Consider the following 13,337-nt stretch of genomic DNA (forward strand, 5'->3'; position numbering starts at 1 on the left):
ACATTGGTTAATAATATTACATAAATTTCAAGTGTACAACATTATAGTACAGTGTCTATATACTCAATGGTGTGCTCACCACCCAAAATCTAGTTTACTTCTGTTACCATATATTTGAAGCATTTATTTCTTTAAACATCTTTTTGGTCCATACTTTAAAGAAGTAATTAGCCCTAGCTGGTTTGGCTCAGTTTGTAGAGCGTTGGCCTGCAGACTGAAAGGTCCCAGGTTCAATTCCAGCCAATTGTGTTGTAGGCTTGATCCCCAATAGGGGGCATGCAGGAGGCAGCCAATCAATGATTCTCTCTCATCACTGATGTTTCTATCTCTCTCTCCCTCTCCTTTCCTCTCTGAAATCAATAAAAACATTTTAAATAAAGTAAGTAATGGTCAGGAATCAAAGTAGGAATATAGTTTCATTTTACAACATAATTTAAGGGCTAATGCTGAAACTCTTCTCAGGGAGTTTTTATTAGGGCAGATGGGGTATGATAGAAAACAATCTTTGAGTTTCCACTTATTCAGCACCTATGGTAGGTGCTTTACCTATATACTGTCTTGCTTTAATTTTCATGACTATATTATGAAGTTTAGATGGTATTAGTTTTCATTTATATATAGGAAAACCAAGACTCAGAGAGATGAAGTAATTTGTAACGGCTTTAAGCACTTAAAATAATATTTATATGTAATTGATATAGTCACCAGTAATTATCACAGTATAATTTTTTTATTTAAGAATATGTATAATTTGTTAAGTGTGATAGACAAGCTTTGCATATATAGGGCTTCTTCATAATATAAGAACATATAGGGATTATTAAACTTTCAGGGCACTCCCTCCCCACTTGAAAATAACTTTCTGTGATTATTTAATAGATACCATTGTAAAGAGTTCAAATAATACATCCTATCTAATAAAAGATAAACATGGTAATTGGCGTACGACCGCTACCCTTCCCATTGGCTAATCAGCAAGATATGCAAATTAACTGCCAGCCAAGATGGCGGCCTGCAGCGAGGTAGCTTGAAACTAACATAAGGCTTGCTGGCTTCAGTGACGGAGGACTCCAACGTTCCCCGCCTGCTGCTGCCAGCCTCTGAGCCTGCAGTTTAAGAAACATTGTAACAAATATAGAAGCTAAACAAAACCCCAGAAACCTGCTTTCAGCTGGCCAGGATCTCAGACCTGGAGTTATACATTGTTTCGATTATAGAACCGAAACAAACCAGATACCTGCTTTCAGCAGCAGAGGCTTCAGAGCTGGAGCCAGAGCTAAAGCTGGCCCAGAATAAAAAGAAAAAAGAAAAAAAGGAGCAGTTGGGAACTTCAGTCACCCGTCAGCCTGAAAACAGCCCTCAGCCCCTCATCCAGACTGGCCAGGCACCCCAGTGGGGACCCCGACCCTGAAGGGTGTGTGACCAGCTGCAAACAGCCATCATCCCCTCATCCAGGCTGGCCAGGTACCCCAGTGGGGACCCCCACCATGAAGGGCGTGTGACCAGGTTCAAAAAGCCAGCATCCCCTCACCCAGGCTGGCCAGGCACCCCAGTGGGGACCCCCACCCTGATCCAGGACACCCTTCAGGGTAAACCAGCCAGCCGCACCTATGCACCAGGCCTCTATCCTATATAGTAAAAGGGTATTATGCCTCCCAGCACCCAGATCAGCGGAGCCGAGAGGCCTTCCGGCACCTGGATCAGCATGACAGGGGGCAGCGCCCAAACCCGCTGATCGCCCTGCAGCTCTGTGTGTGACAGGGGGTGGGGCCACAACTTCCCTATGGGCCCTGCTCTGTTCCTGACAGGGGAAGGCACCCCAACCCCCTGATCGGCCCTGTTCTGTGCCTGATAGGGGGGAGCTCCCCAACCCCCTGATCGCCCTGTGGCTCTGTGTGTGACAGGGTGCGGTGCCCCAATGGCCCCCCCCCCACGGGCCCTGCTCTGTGTGTGATGGGGTAGAGCCATAACCTCCCCATCGGCCCTGCCCTGAGTGTGAGGGTGGCGGCGCCCCAACCCCCTGATCAGCCCTGATCTGTGCCTGATACGGGGGGAGCTCCCCAACCCCCTGCTCACCCTGCAGCTCTGTGTGTGACAGGCTGTGGCGCCCCAACCCCCTGATCGGCCCTGCTCTGTGGGTGATAGAGGGGGCGTCCCAACCCCCTGATCCACCCTGCTATGTGTGTGAGAGGGGGCGGTGCCCCAACTCCCCTATTGGCCCTACTCTGTGAGTGACACGGGGGAGCTATACAACCCCCTGATGGGCTCTGCTCTGTGCGTGACAGGGGGGAGCTCCCCAACCCCCTGATCGACCCTGCTCCTTGAGTGACAGGGTACGGAGCCCCAGCCCCCCGATGGGTCCTGTTCTGTGCGTGATGGGGTGGCGCCACAACCTCCCTATCGACCCTGCCTTGAGTATGACAGGGTGGTGCCCCAATCCCCCAATCGGCCCTACCCTGAGTGTGACTGAGGGTGGCATCGCAACCTCAGGATCCACCCTGCTCTGTGCATGAGGGGGCGGTGCCCCAACTCCCCAATTGGCCCTGCTCTGAGCCTGACCAGGGGCTGCTCCTAGGGATTGGGCCTGCCCTCTGTCACCCGGCAGCAGGCCTAAGCCAGCAGGGCATTATCTCCCGAGTGGTCCCAGACTGAGAGAGGGCCCAGCCCGGGCTGAGGGACCACTGCCTCCCCCCCGAGTGCACAAATTGTTGTGCACCTGTCCTCTAGTAAAAATATAAAGAAGACAGTAAAGGTCCTCTAAAATCTTACCACCTGTGGTGCAAAACATAAGGATCACCAAAATAGTTTTGTATTACATTATGCAAACTTACACACAATTTTATACATATAGGATTATATCACACAGGAGATATTTATAAGATACCATCTCTCTTACCCCCTTCCAGTTAGTATATACATCACCATCTTTACCATCCCAGGCAAGTCTTATTCATAGGCTAGCTTGTGTCCTTTGTTTCTCTCCATACTTAAGAAATCTTTTAGTCATATAATTCTATTCAAACCTATATATGCACTTAACATTGAATTTTAGTCACTATTAGTTACTATTAGTGAACATTTGAGTACTTTTAAGTGTAATGCTTTGTACTAGCTTTGGGAGAGCTACAAGGGAGAGTAATGTGTGGACTGTGTTCTCAATTACTTTATAACCTGTGAGGAGAGGTGAACAGGTAAATAGCTTGTATTATATAAGACTTGTTTTGATATCTGCTGTTGGGTAGAAATGTCGGGTAGAAACAGCCTGGGAAGCCCTGTAGGGGAACTCCCAGAGGACAGAGGCCTTGCCTTTTTTATTCTTGTGTGCATAAACCCTTGATAAATGTGATTATGCCCAGAGTCTGTAAATAAATATCTGTAAATAAAATCATGTGTTTTGTTCATATGCTTATTTCTGACTAGGTGGACCTGTTGGAGAGCAAGGACAGTGTTTTATTTATCTTTGTTGTAGAGTAAATGTCATATTGAGGACATGCAGGAAAAGTTTGGATTAATGAATTAGTGGCTTCAAAATACACATGCCTTCTAACAAGTAATTATCTTGTTAAACTTGACTCTTGCTTGCAGTTCTTACAAGTTTCACCAACACAGTCATGATTGTTTCACCTCTCCATAAAATACGCATAAGTGGGTTTTGGGGGTAGGCCTCAGTTTGAATCCCAACTCTACTAACTTACCATCTGCTTTTTAAAATTATTTAACAATAAAATCCACCCTTTTAAAGTGCACAGTTCAGTGTATCCATCACCACTATCTAATTCTAAAACATTCCATCACCTCAAAAAAGAAATCCCTTACCCACAGCCATACCTGTTAGCAATCACTCCCTAGTCCCTGTTCCCACGCCTTTAGCAACTACTAACTCTATAACCAGTTTCTAATAATAATATGACCCTTTAGAAGTATGCTAAAAGGTATTAATTGATTTTTATCCTTGTAGGAAAGAACACCAGAAAGGGATACTATGGGGCGAACGACCGGTAGAGGTAAAATTTACTTACCTAAAAATGATAATATTGGTTTGTTATTCATTTGGAGTGAGTATCTTCTGGTAGACTGAACGTTTGTAAAATCCTTTTAAAAATAAAAGTTAAGCGAGATGTTAGGTGCTTAGAATTGGAATTTTAGAACTGAAGAGCTATTAACAATAATTTTGTTATCTCTTCTGAATTTTGTAAATTAGAAAACTGACACTAAGGGAGGTTAAGTGAACAGATGATACAACAATCTGTGACAATGCTAAAATCAGAATCTAAATCTTCTAACTCGAATATGACAGATTAAAAAATACTTTATCCTGACTTACTCTAATGAGAAGGCTGCTCACTGTACTGTGAATATGCCACACTCATTTGCACTCTGTTTTGAGTTGTGCTTTCTTTTCCATAATACATACTTCATACCTTTGCTATCCTAAATCCTGTTTTTCCTTCAAGACCCAGTTCAAGTTCTTTGTCTCCCATGACTTTTTCTCTGGCTGAATACTGAATGTTATTCTCTGCTGTTCACAATTTTATCAAGTGTATTAGTTTAGTGTAGTCTTTGTAACTAGATTTTAGCTTCTCTAGAACAGGAATCATGCTTTTAGTTTTACTTTCTTATTAGAAAATCTTAAGGAGAACTATTTAGTAAATATAAATACGTACTTTCTTTTTACTAGCCAAATTATTTAAATAGAAGGCATTCTATCTACTTTATTCATGTCCTGATTCAAACAGACACATTTAAAATAATTAAGACTATTGGGGAAATATGAACACTGACTTCTTATTTGATATTAATGAATTATGCTTGAATTTTCAGCATAATAATAATATAATGATAGAATTTTAAAATTATATATCTTTAAGACATATACTGTAATATATGTGGACAAAATAATATAATATCTTAGATTTGGTGAAGTCATAAGTTCCAGCACTGTTTGAGCTCCTCAGTTTGTCACAAAACTCTGCCTAACCTATTGAATTATATTACATTCTAGCTTTCTTGTTATGTTTTCAACTGTCAAAAATATCCACTTTATTTCTAGGGCACATTAATTTGAATATTGTAAGGGTCAGCTCAACTTGTTTTGGTTTATTTATTCATTCATTTTTCAAATCCTTGAGGGTGTTATTGCATGCCAGGTCCTATTCTAGGCACTGAGACTATAGCAGTGAATAAAACAGACAAAATTAAATAAATCCCTGCACTTTTGGAGCTTACATTTGAGTGAGGCATAAAATGAAACAAAATAAATGAGCAAATTTTAAGGTATACAGCATGTGAGAAAATGAAGTCCTGTGCAAAAAATGAGAACATTAATTATAAAATTAAAAGTGGTTCCTATCAGAAAATAGTTTTATAGTTTTTCTAAGTGTTCTTTCAGACTATTGCTATAGTCTTTAGGTGTTGCTTACTATTTTATTTATTTTTTTTAGATTCAATGAATGTGAAGAAGGAGAGTCAAGAGAAAACTTCTCAATCGGACACATCTACAAAAGGTGGTAGGTTTTAAAGTACTTCAGTGCAACATATTTTTTCCTCAGTCAGTGTTAATATGAACTCTTATTGCTTTTATATAGTCTCTGTACAGCAAACTCCTGTAAATATAAAATCTAAGTGATAAGAAAGGTCAGGAAATAATTTTTATTTTGAAAATTTTACTTTGGTTTTACTTAGAGATAAATTGGTATGGCATTAACATAAAAAAAACCATGTATTTCAATGCAAATTTTGAAAAATTAAAGATACCTATTTATTAATTACCATGTATTACCAATTTTAAAATAACTTGATTATGAATAAAAAACCTAACATTAGAATCAATGTGAAAGTCTGTTTTTGATGGTCAAAAGATAGTTGATAAAAGTAGGTAAAAGCTTAGGCATTGATAGGTCAGACAGACCTCTTCTAGAAATCCTGGCCTCATCCTCTTTTTGTTTTTAAATCCTCATCTGAGGATATGTTTTTATTGATTTTAGAGGGAGGAAGAGAGAGAGAGAGAGAAAGAGAGAAACATTGATTGATGAGAGAAACATCGATTGATTGCCTACTGTATGTGACCTGATTGGAGATTGAATCTGCAAGCGAGGTATGTGCCCTGACTGGGAATTGAACCCTCAACCTTTTGGTGTATGGGATGATGCTCCAATCAACTGAGCCACCGGGCCAGGGCTGGCCTCAGTCTTTATTGGCCTCGTGACATTGGGCAAATTACTCAACATTCTTTGTCTATTTTTTTTCTCATTAGCACATGGATACTACTACTTACCTCATGGGGTTATTGGAATTTAAATTTAAAAAATGAATGTAAAGTACCTAGTATAATTCCTAGGTATATTGTACATGTTCAGTAGATGTTAATTTTATTTATTAACACTCAATTGATTTCTTTTTGTAAACAGCATGTGTATAGCACTGCACCAGAGACACTGGAAGTACATCTGACTTGTTGCACCTGCTCTTAAGGAAAATGAGAAAATAAGTCATATGAACACAAAAGGCTGAATAAAAAAATGACAAACTTATTATGAGATATTACCAGACGAACCTCTTGCCCTTTCCTATGTCTTTCTGTTGGACCTGCCCTGCCAGCCCCACTCTTGTAGTACTTCATATATGGCTTTCTGTTCTCACAGGAAGGTTGCCTATAGAGGTTTTCCCCATGGAATCATTCTCTCTCAATGCTGGGCCCCCAGTGCCTCCTTATTTTTTCCCATTGGCCTTATTTGTCCTTCAGCTCTTCTTTCCAACCTCTAAAACCCTCCAAGGAAATGGAGGCCATTAGGTTAGAATGTTCTTTATCCCTACAAATTCCATCTGTTTTATTTATTTATTTATTGCTTAAAGTATTACAAAGGGTATTACATATGTGTCCATTTTATCCCCCCCGCCCTAGACAGTCCCCTAGCCTCCCCTATCACCCAGTGTCTTATGTCCATTGGTTATGCTTATATGCATGCATACAAGTCCTTTAGTTGATCTCTTACCCCCCTACCTCCTGCCCCCCAACCCTCCCCGGCCTTCCCGATGCAGTTTGACAATCTGTTTGAGGCAGCTCTGCCTCTGTATCTATTATTGTTCAAAAGTTTATAATGGTCTCTATTATCCATGAATGAGTGAGATCATGTGGTATTTTTCCTTCATTGACTGGCTTATTTCACTTAGCATAATGCTCTCCAGTTCCATCCATGACGTTGCAAATGGTAAGAGTTCCTTCCTTTTTAGAGCAGCATAGTATTCCATCATGTAGATGTACCACAGTTTTCTAATCCATTCATCTACTGATGGGCACTTAGGCTGTTTCCAGATCTTAGCTATGGTGAATTGTGCTGCTATGAACATAGGGGTGCATATATCCTTTCTGATTGGTGTTTCTGGTTTCTTGGGATATACTCCTAGAAGTGGGATCACAGGGTCAAATGGGAGTTCCATTTTCAGTTTTTTAAGGAAACTCCATACTGTCTTCCATAGTGGCTGCACCAGTCTGCATTCCCACCAGCAGTGCACAAGTGTTCCTTTTTCTCCACATCCTCTCCAGCACTTGTCGTTTGTTGATTTGTTGATGATAGCCAGTCTGACAGGTGTGAGATGGTACCTCATTGTTGTTTTGATTTGCATCTCTCGGATGATTAGTGACTTTGAGCATGTTTTCATATGTCTCTTGGCTTTCTGAATGTCCTCTTTTGAAAGGTGTCTATTTAGGTCCTTTGCCCATTTTTTTGATTGGATTGTTTATCTTCCTTTTGTTAAGTTGTATGAGTTCCCTATAAATTTTGGAGATTAGGCCCTTATCAGATATGTCATTGGCAAATATGTTTTCCCACACAGTGGGTTTTCTCGTTGTTTTGTTGATGGTTTCTTTTGCTGTGCAGAAGCTTTTTATTTTGATGTAGTCCCATTTGTTCATTTTTTCTTTAGTTTCAAGTGCCCTAGGAGCTGTATCAGTGAAGAAATTGCTTCGGCATATGTCTGAGATTTTGTGGCCTTTGGATTCTTCTAGAATTTTTATGGTTTCCTGTCGTACATTTAAGTCCTTTATCCATTTTGAGTTTATTTTTGTGTATGGTGTAAGTTGGTGGTCTAGTTTCATTTTCTTGCAAATATCTGTCCAATTTTCCCAACACCATTTATTGAAGAGACTATCTTGAATCCATTGTATGTTCTTGCCTCCTTTGTCAAATATTAATTGAGCGTATAGGTTCGGGCCAATTTCTGGGCTCTCTATTCTATTCCATTGATCTATATGCCTATTCTTGTGCCAGCACCAGGCAGTTTTGAGAACAGTGGCTTTGTAATACAACTTGATATCTGGTATTGAGATCCCACCTACTTGGTTCTTTTTCAGGATTGCTGCAGCTATTCGGGGTCTTTTTTTATTCCAGATGAATTTTTGGAGAGATCCTTCTAGATCTCTGAAGTATGCCGTTGGTATTTTAATGGGAAGTGCGTTGAATTTATAGATTGCTTTGGGTAGTATGGACATTTTAATGATGTTGATTCTACCAATCCATGAACACGGTATGTTCTTCCATCTGTTTATGTCTTCCTCAATATCTTTTTTCAACGTCCTGTAGTTTTCTGAGTAGAGGTCCTTTACCTCTTCAGTTAAGTTTATTCCTAGGTAGCTTAATTTTTTTGGTGCGATGGTAAACGGGATTGTTTTTATAATCTCTCTTTCTGAAAGTTCACTATTGGTGTATAGAAATGCCTCAGATTTCTTGGGGTTAATTTTGTATCCTGCTACATTGCCAAATTCATGTATTAAGTCTAGTAGCTTTTTGATGGAGTCTCTAGCGTTTTGTATGTATAATATCATGTCGTCTGCAAATAAGGACAGTTTTACTTCCTCTTTTCCAATTTGGATGCCTTTTATTTCTTCTTCTTGTCGAATTGCAATGGCTAACACTTCCAGTACAGTGTTGAACAGGAGTGGAGAGAGTGGGCATCCCTGTCTTGTTCCTGTTCTTAGGGGAAATGGTGTTAGTTTTTGTCCATTGAGTATGATGTTGGCCGTGGGCCTGTTATATATGGCTTTTATTATGTTGAGGTATGATCCTTCTATTCCCACCTTGCTGAGAGTTTTTATCAAAAATGGGTGTTGAATTTTGTCAAATGCTTTTTCTGCATCAATTGATATGACCATGTGGTTTTTTTCTTTCAGTTTGTTTATGTGATGTATCACGTTTATTGATTTGCGGATATTGTACCATCCTTGTATCCCTGGGATAAATCCTACTTGGTCGTGGTGTATGATCTTTCTGATGTACTGCTGGATCCGATTTGCTAAGATTTTGTTGAGGATTTTGGCATCTATGTTCATGAGGGAAATTGGCCTGTAATTCTCTTTCATTGTGTTGTCTTTACCTGGTTTTGGTATTAGGGTGATGCTGGCTTCATAGAATGAGCTTGGAAGTGTTCCTTCCTCCTGAATTTTTTGTAGTAGTCTGAGGAAGATAGGTTTTAGTTCTTCCTTGAATGTTTGGTAAAACTCCCCTGTGAAGCCGTCTGGTCCTGGGCTTTTGTTTGCTGGAAGCTTTTTGATGACTGCTTCAATTTCTTCCATAGTTATTGGCCTGTTGAGATTTTTAGATTCTTCCTGATTGAGTTTTGGAATGTTGTATTTTTCTAGGAATTTGTCCATTTCCTCCATGTTGTCTAGTTTGTTGGAGTAGAGCTGTCCATCGTATTTTTTAACAATCATTTGTATTTCTGTGGGGTCTGTTGTTATTTTTCCTCTATCGTTTCTGATTTTGTTTATTTGGGTCCTCTCTCTTTGCTTCCTGGTGAGTCTGGCTAGAGGTTTGTCAATTTTGGTTATCCTTTCAAAGAACCAGCTCTTGGTTTCATCGATTTTCTGTATTGTTTTTTTTGGTCTCTATGTCATTTATTTCTGTTCTCATCTTTATTATCTCCTTCCTTCTGCTCACTCTGGGGTTTTCTTGTTGCTCTCTTTCTAATTCTTTGAGTTGTAGAGTTAGATGTTTTACTACCATTTTTTCTTGTTTTTTGAGATAGGCCTGTAGAGCTATAAACTTCCCTCTCAGGACTGCTTTCATTGTGTCCCATAGGTTTTGGATTGTTGTGTTTTCATTGTCAGTAGTTTCCAGGATGTTTTTAATTTCTTCTTTGATCTCATTGGTAACCCAATCAATATTTAATAGCATGCTATTCAGCTTCCAGGTGTTTGAGTATTTTGGTTTGTTTTTATTGTATTTTATTTCTAATATTATGCCATCATGGTCTGCGAAGATGCTTTTTATGATTTCAATCTTCTTGAATTTGGGGATACTTTGCTTGTGACCCAATATATGGTCTATTTTTGAATATGTGTTATGAGCACTTGAGAAGAACGTATATTCCGTGGCATTGGGGTGAAGTGTTCTGAAGATGTCTATTAAGTCCATCTGATCTAGTGAGTCATTTAGGATTGCTGTATCTTTGCTGATTGTTTGTCTAGAGGACTTATCCAGTGCTGTCAGTGGTGTATTAAAGTCCCCTACTATGATTGTATTGTTGTCAATCTCTCCTTTGATATCTTCCAGGAGATTTTTATGAATTTGGGTGCTCCTGCATTGGGTGCATATATGTTTACCAGGGTTATATCTTCTTGTTGTATTGATCCCTTTAGTATTATGAAGTGGCCTTCCTTATCTCTTGTTATGGCCTTCACTTTGAGGTCTATTTTGTCCGATATAAGTATTGCTACCCCAGCTTTCTTTCCTTTCCATTTGCCTGAAAGATATTTTTCCATCCTTTCACTTTCAGTCTGTGTGAGTCCCTTCTAATGAGGTGGGTTTCTTGTAGACAGCAGATGTATGGGTCATGTTTTTTTTATCCATTCAGCCACTCGATGTCTTTTGGTTGGAGCATTTAGTCCGTTTACGTTTAAAGTTATTATTGAAAGGTACTTGTTTGTAGCCATTTCTTTTTTTGTGTGGCTGTTTTCTTTCTGAGCTTTTTGTTTCTTATTTTTATACCAGTCCCTTTAGCATTCCTTGCATTGCTGGCTTGGTCTTGGTAAACTCCCTTAGCCTTTTTTTGTCTGTGAAGCTTCTTATTTCCCCTTCAAGCTTGAATGATAGCCTTGCTGGATAGAGTATTCTTGGGTTCAGTCCTTTGCTTTGCATCACTTTGTAAATTTCCGTCCATTCTTTTCTGGCCTGATGTGTTTCTGTAATCCTTGATCTCTGATCTCGTACAGGGTGGAATCTGGGTGTGGCTGTGTTCCTTGCCTGGGGGCTGGGGGGAGGAGTCTCACTCTCTGGAGAGAATGGCTGCCCCAGTCCTGGGCTCAGGGGTGTCTCAGCACTCAATTCGCTGCCACCTCTCACGGCCCCCCTTCTCTCCTCAGTCTCTCCCCAGATTCCACTCCTCAGCACCCTCTCCCTCTCTTCAGCATAGGTGAGTGTCTGTATCCGAAATGTCCCATGAACAGGATTCAGTGAAAACAAACAAACAAACGCCGGCCGCGGAAACGGGGAAGGCTTGGTTTCTGTAAGCTTCTCTTACTGGGACTGCATGGTCTGGTCAGCTCTTCAGGCTGTCCCCTTTAGGCTCAGTCCTCCATGATCACAGAACCCAGCTCTCAATTCCCCCGGTGGCGCCAGGAATCCCACGGTTCTCCTTTCCCCAGTCAGGGGCTGTGCCTGTCCCAAGGGACACGGCTGTCTGCCACGCGGTCTCCCTCCGACTCTCTGGGCTCAGAGGTCTGGCAAACTTTCCTGCCCAAATCCCTGGTTTTTTTTACCTTTCCAGGGGAGTTCTGCTCTTCCCGGCTGCAAACCGTCTCACCAGCTGAGCAATTTCGCCAATTCGGTGTGGGTATTATTAGTTTCAGCTGCTGACTCCATTTGCTCCCTGTTTTTTTTAAATATAACAGTTTTGTTGAGATGTAACTTACATTGTTGAGATGTAAACAATTCGCCTATTTAAAGTATACAATTCAGTGGTTCTCAATATATTTACAGAGTTGTGTAACCATCATCACAATAAATTTTAGAACATTTTTATCACCCTACAAAGAAATTCTGCACCCAGTTAGCAATCACTCCACATTTTCTCCTAATGCCTCTCCCCTCCCCAGCTCTAGGTAACCGCTTATCTACTTGTTGTCTCTATACATGTGGCTATTCTGAAAATTTCATGAAAATGTATTTTTGAAGGTTGAAGCTAGTAACTTTTCGAAATTCTCAAACTTCTGATTTCAAAAATGAGATTATTTGATCAAATTGATAGACATCTGCAGATATTTTTAGGGCCCTGATTTTAACATCTTATTTTAGAAATTTGGACAAATAATGGACTAGAATAGAGTACAAGTCAAACAAGTAGGAACCATGGGTCCTGAGCTTAACATATTGTTTTAGAAATCAGTGAGTGACTGCTAGAAGTTAAGCTCTAAGAGAGCCAGAATTTTTATCAGTTTTATTAATCATTATCTCCAGTACCTAGAACAGTGCCTGACACATACTGGCTAACTTTTATGGGAATCCAGTGATGAATGAAACAGACATGATTCCTGCATTTTTTCAGTTTAGGAGGAAAGATAGACATTAAATAAACAACTTCAGTTGTGATAAGTGCTGTGAAATAGTGGTGCAGTGACCATTTCGCTGAGAAGCTTCTAGCTCCAGATATTTTGCCCATCTTTACTAGAATCTGTACCCCAGCCACACACTAGAAGACATTATGATTCTGATTTACTCTGGAGAAGACCAGAGGGCTCACATAGATTATGTTCAGTTTGCCAAAAGCTATTTGGACAAATACTGAACTAGAATAGAGTACAAGTCAAACAAGAAGGAACCATAGGCATGTGCAAATAATAATCAGAGCACAAAGTACTCTGAGCACAATGTACACCTGTCTCTTGAACAAACCTATCAGTTCCTAGGCTTCTTTTCTGAGAGAGAATCTACCCTCCCACCCTACCCCAGTTTGTCAATGAGGATAAGATGTAGAGGCAGACTGGGACCTCAGGCTTAGCTAAGACGTTCTGACTATTTTGGCTCCTGGTCAGGAATTCCAGCTGTGGTATTATAGATGTGTCAAATCTAAATTAAACTAATCAGGATATTTCAGTGACCTTAAGGATACCCTAGCCAGATACTCCCACCCCCAATTCATGTTTTGTTTTGTTCTTTAAAAAAATCCTCTCCAAGACCATATGTTGGTAGAGCTTCAGTTAGACTCTTGGGTCTCCTGATTGTTTAGTTAGTGTTTAGGAGGTCACTGAAATATCCTGGCCAGTTTAATTTTGGAGCCATGGATCTTAGTTTTCACTTATGAAAAAGCTATCCAGTATTAATAAATAAATGACAATATAGACATTT

General features: G+C 40.2%; 1 protein-coding gene across 6 annotated transcripts in view; it reads left to right on the plus strand.

Annotated features, from left to right (window-relative positions):
- SCML2 (Scm polycomb group protein like 2) overlaps nucleotides 1-13,337 on the plus strand; it is a 108,051-nt gene that overhangs the window by 14,694 nt on the left and 80,020 nt on the right. For 4 of the 6 annotated variants that reach the window (XM_059680521.1, XM_059680523.1, XM_059680524.1 and 1 more), the window contains exons 2-3: nucleotides 3,959-4,004; nucleotides 5,442-5,507. In XM_059680521.1, the coding sequence (XP_059536504.1) occupies nucleotides 3,983-4,004; nucleotides 5,442-5,507 (88 nt within the window). In that variant the 5' untranslated portion in view covers nucleotides 3,959-3,982. Of the gene's footprint in view, nucleotides 1-3,958; nucleotides 4,005-5,441; nucleotides 5,549-13,337 lie in introns of those variants that run through there. The other 2 variants (XM_059680522.1, XM_059680525.1) reach the window with 2 other exon arrangements.

The sequence above is a fragment of the Myotis daubentonii genome, chromosome X, assembly GCF_963259705.1.
Source record: "Myotis daubentonii chromosome X, mMyoDau2.1, whole genome shotgun sequence".
Taxonomy (NCBI): domain Eukaryota; kingdom Metazoa; phylum Chordata; class Mammalia; order Chiroptera; family Vespertilionidae; genus Myotis; species Myotis daubentonii.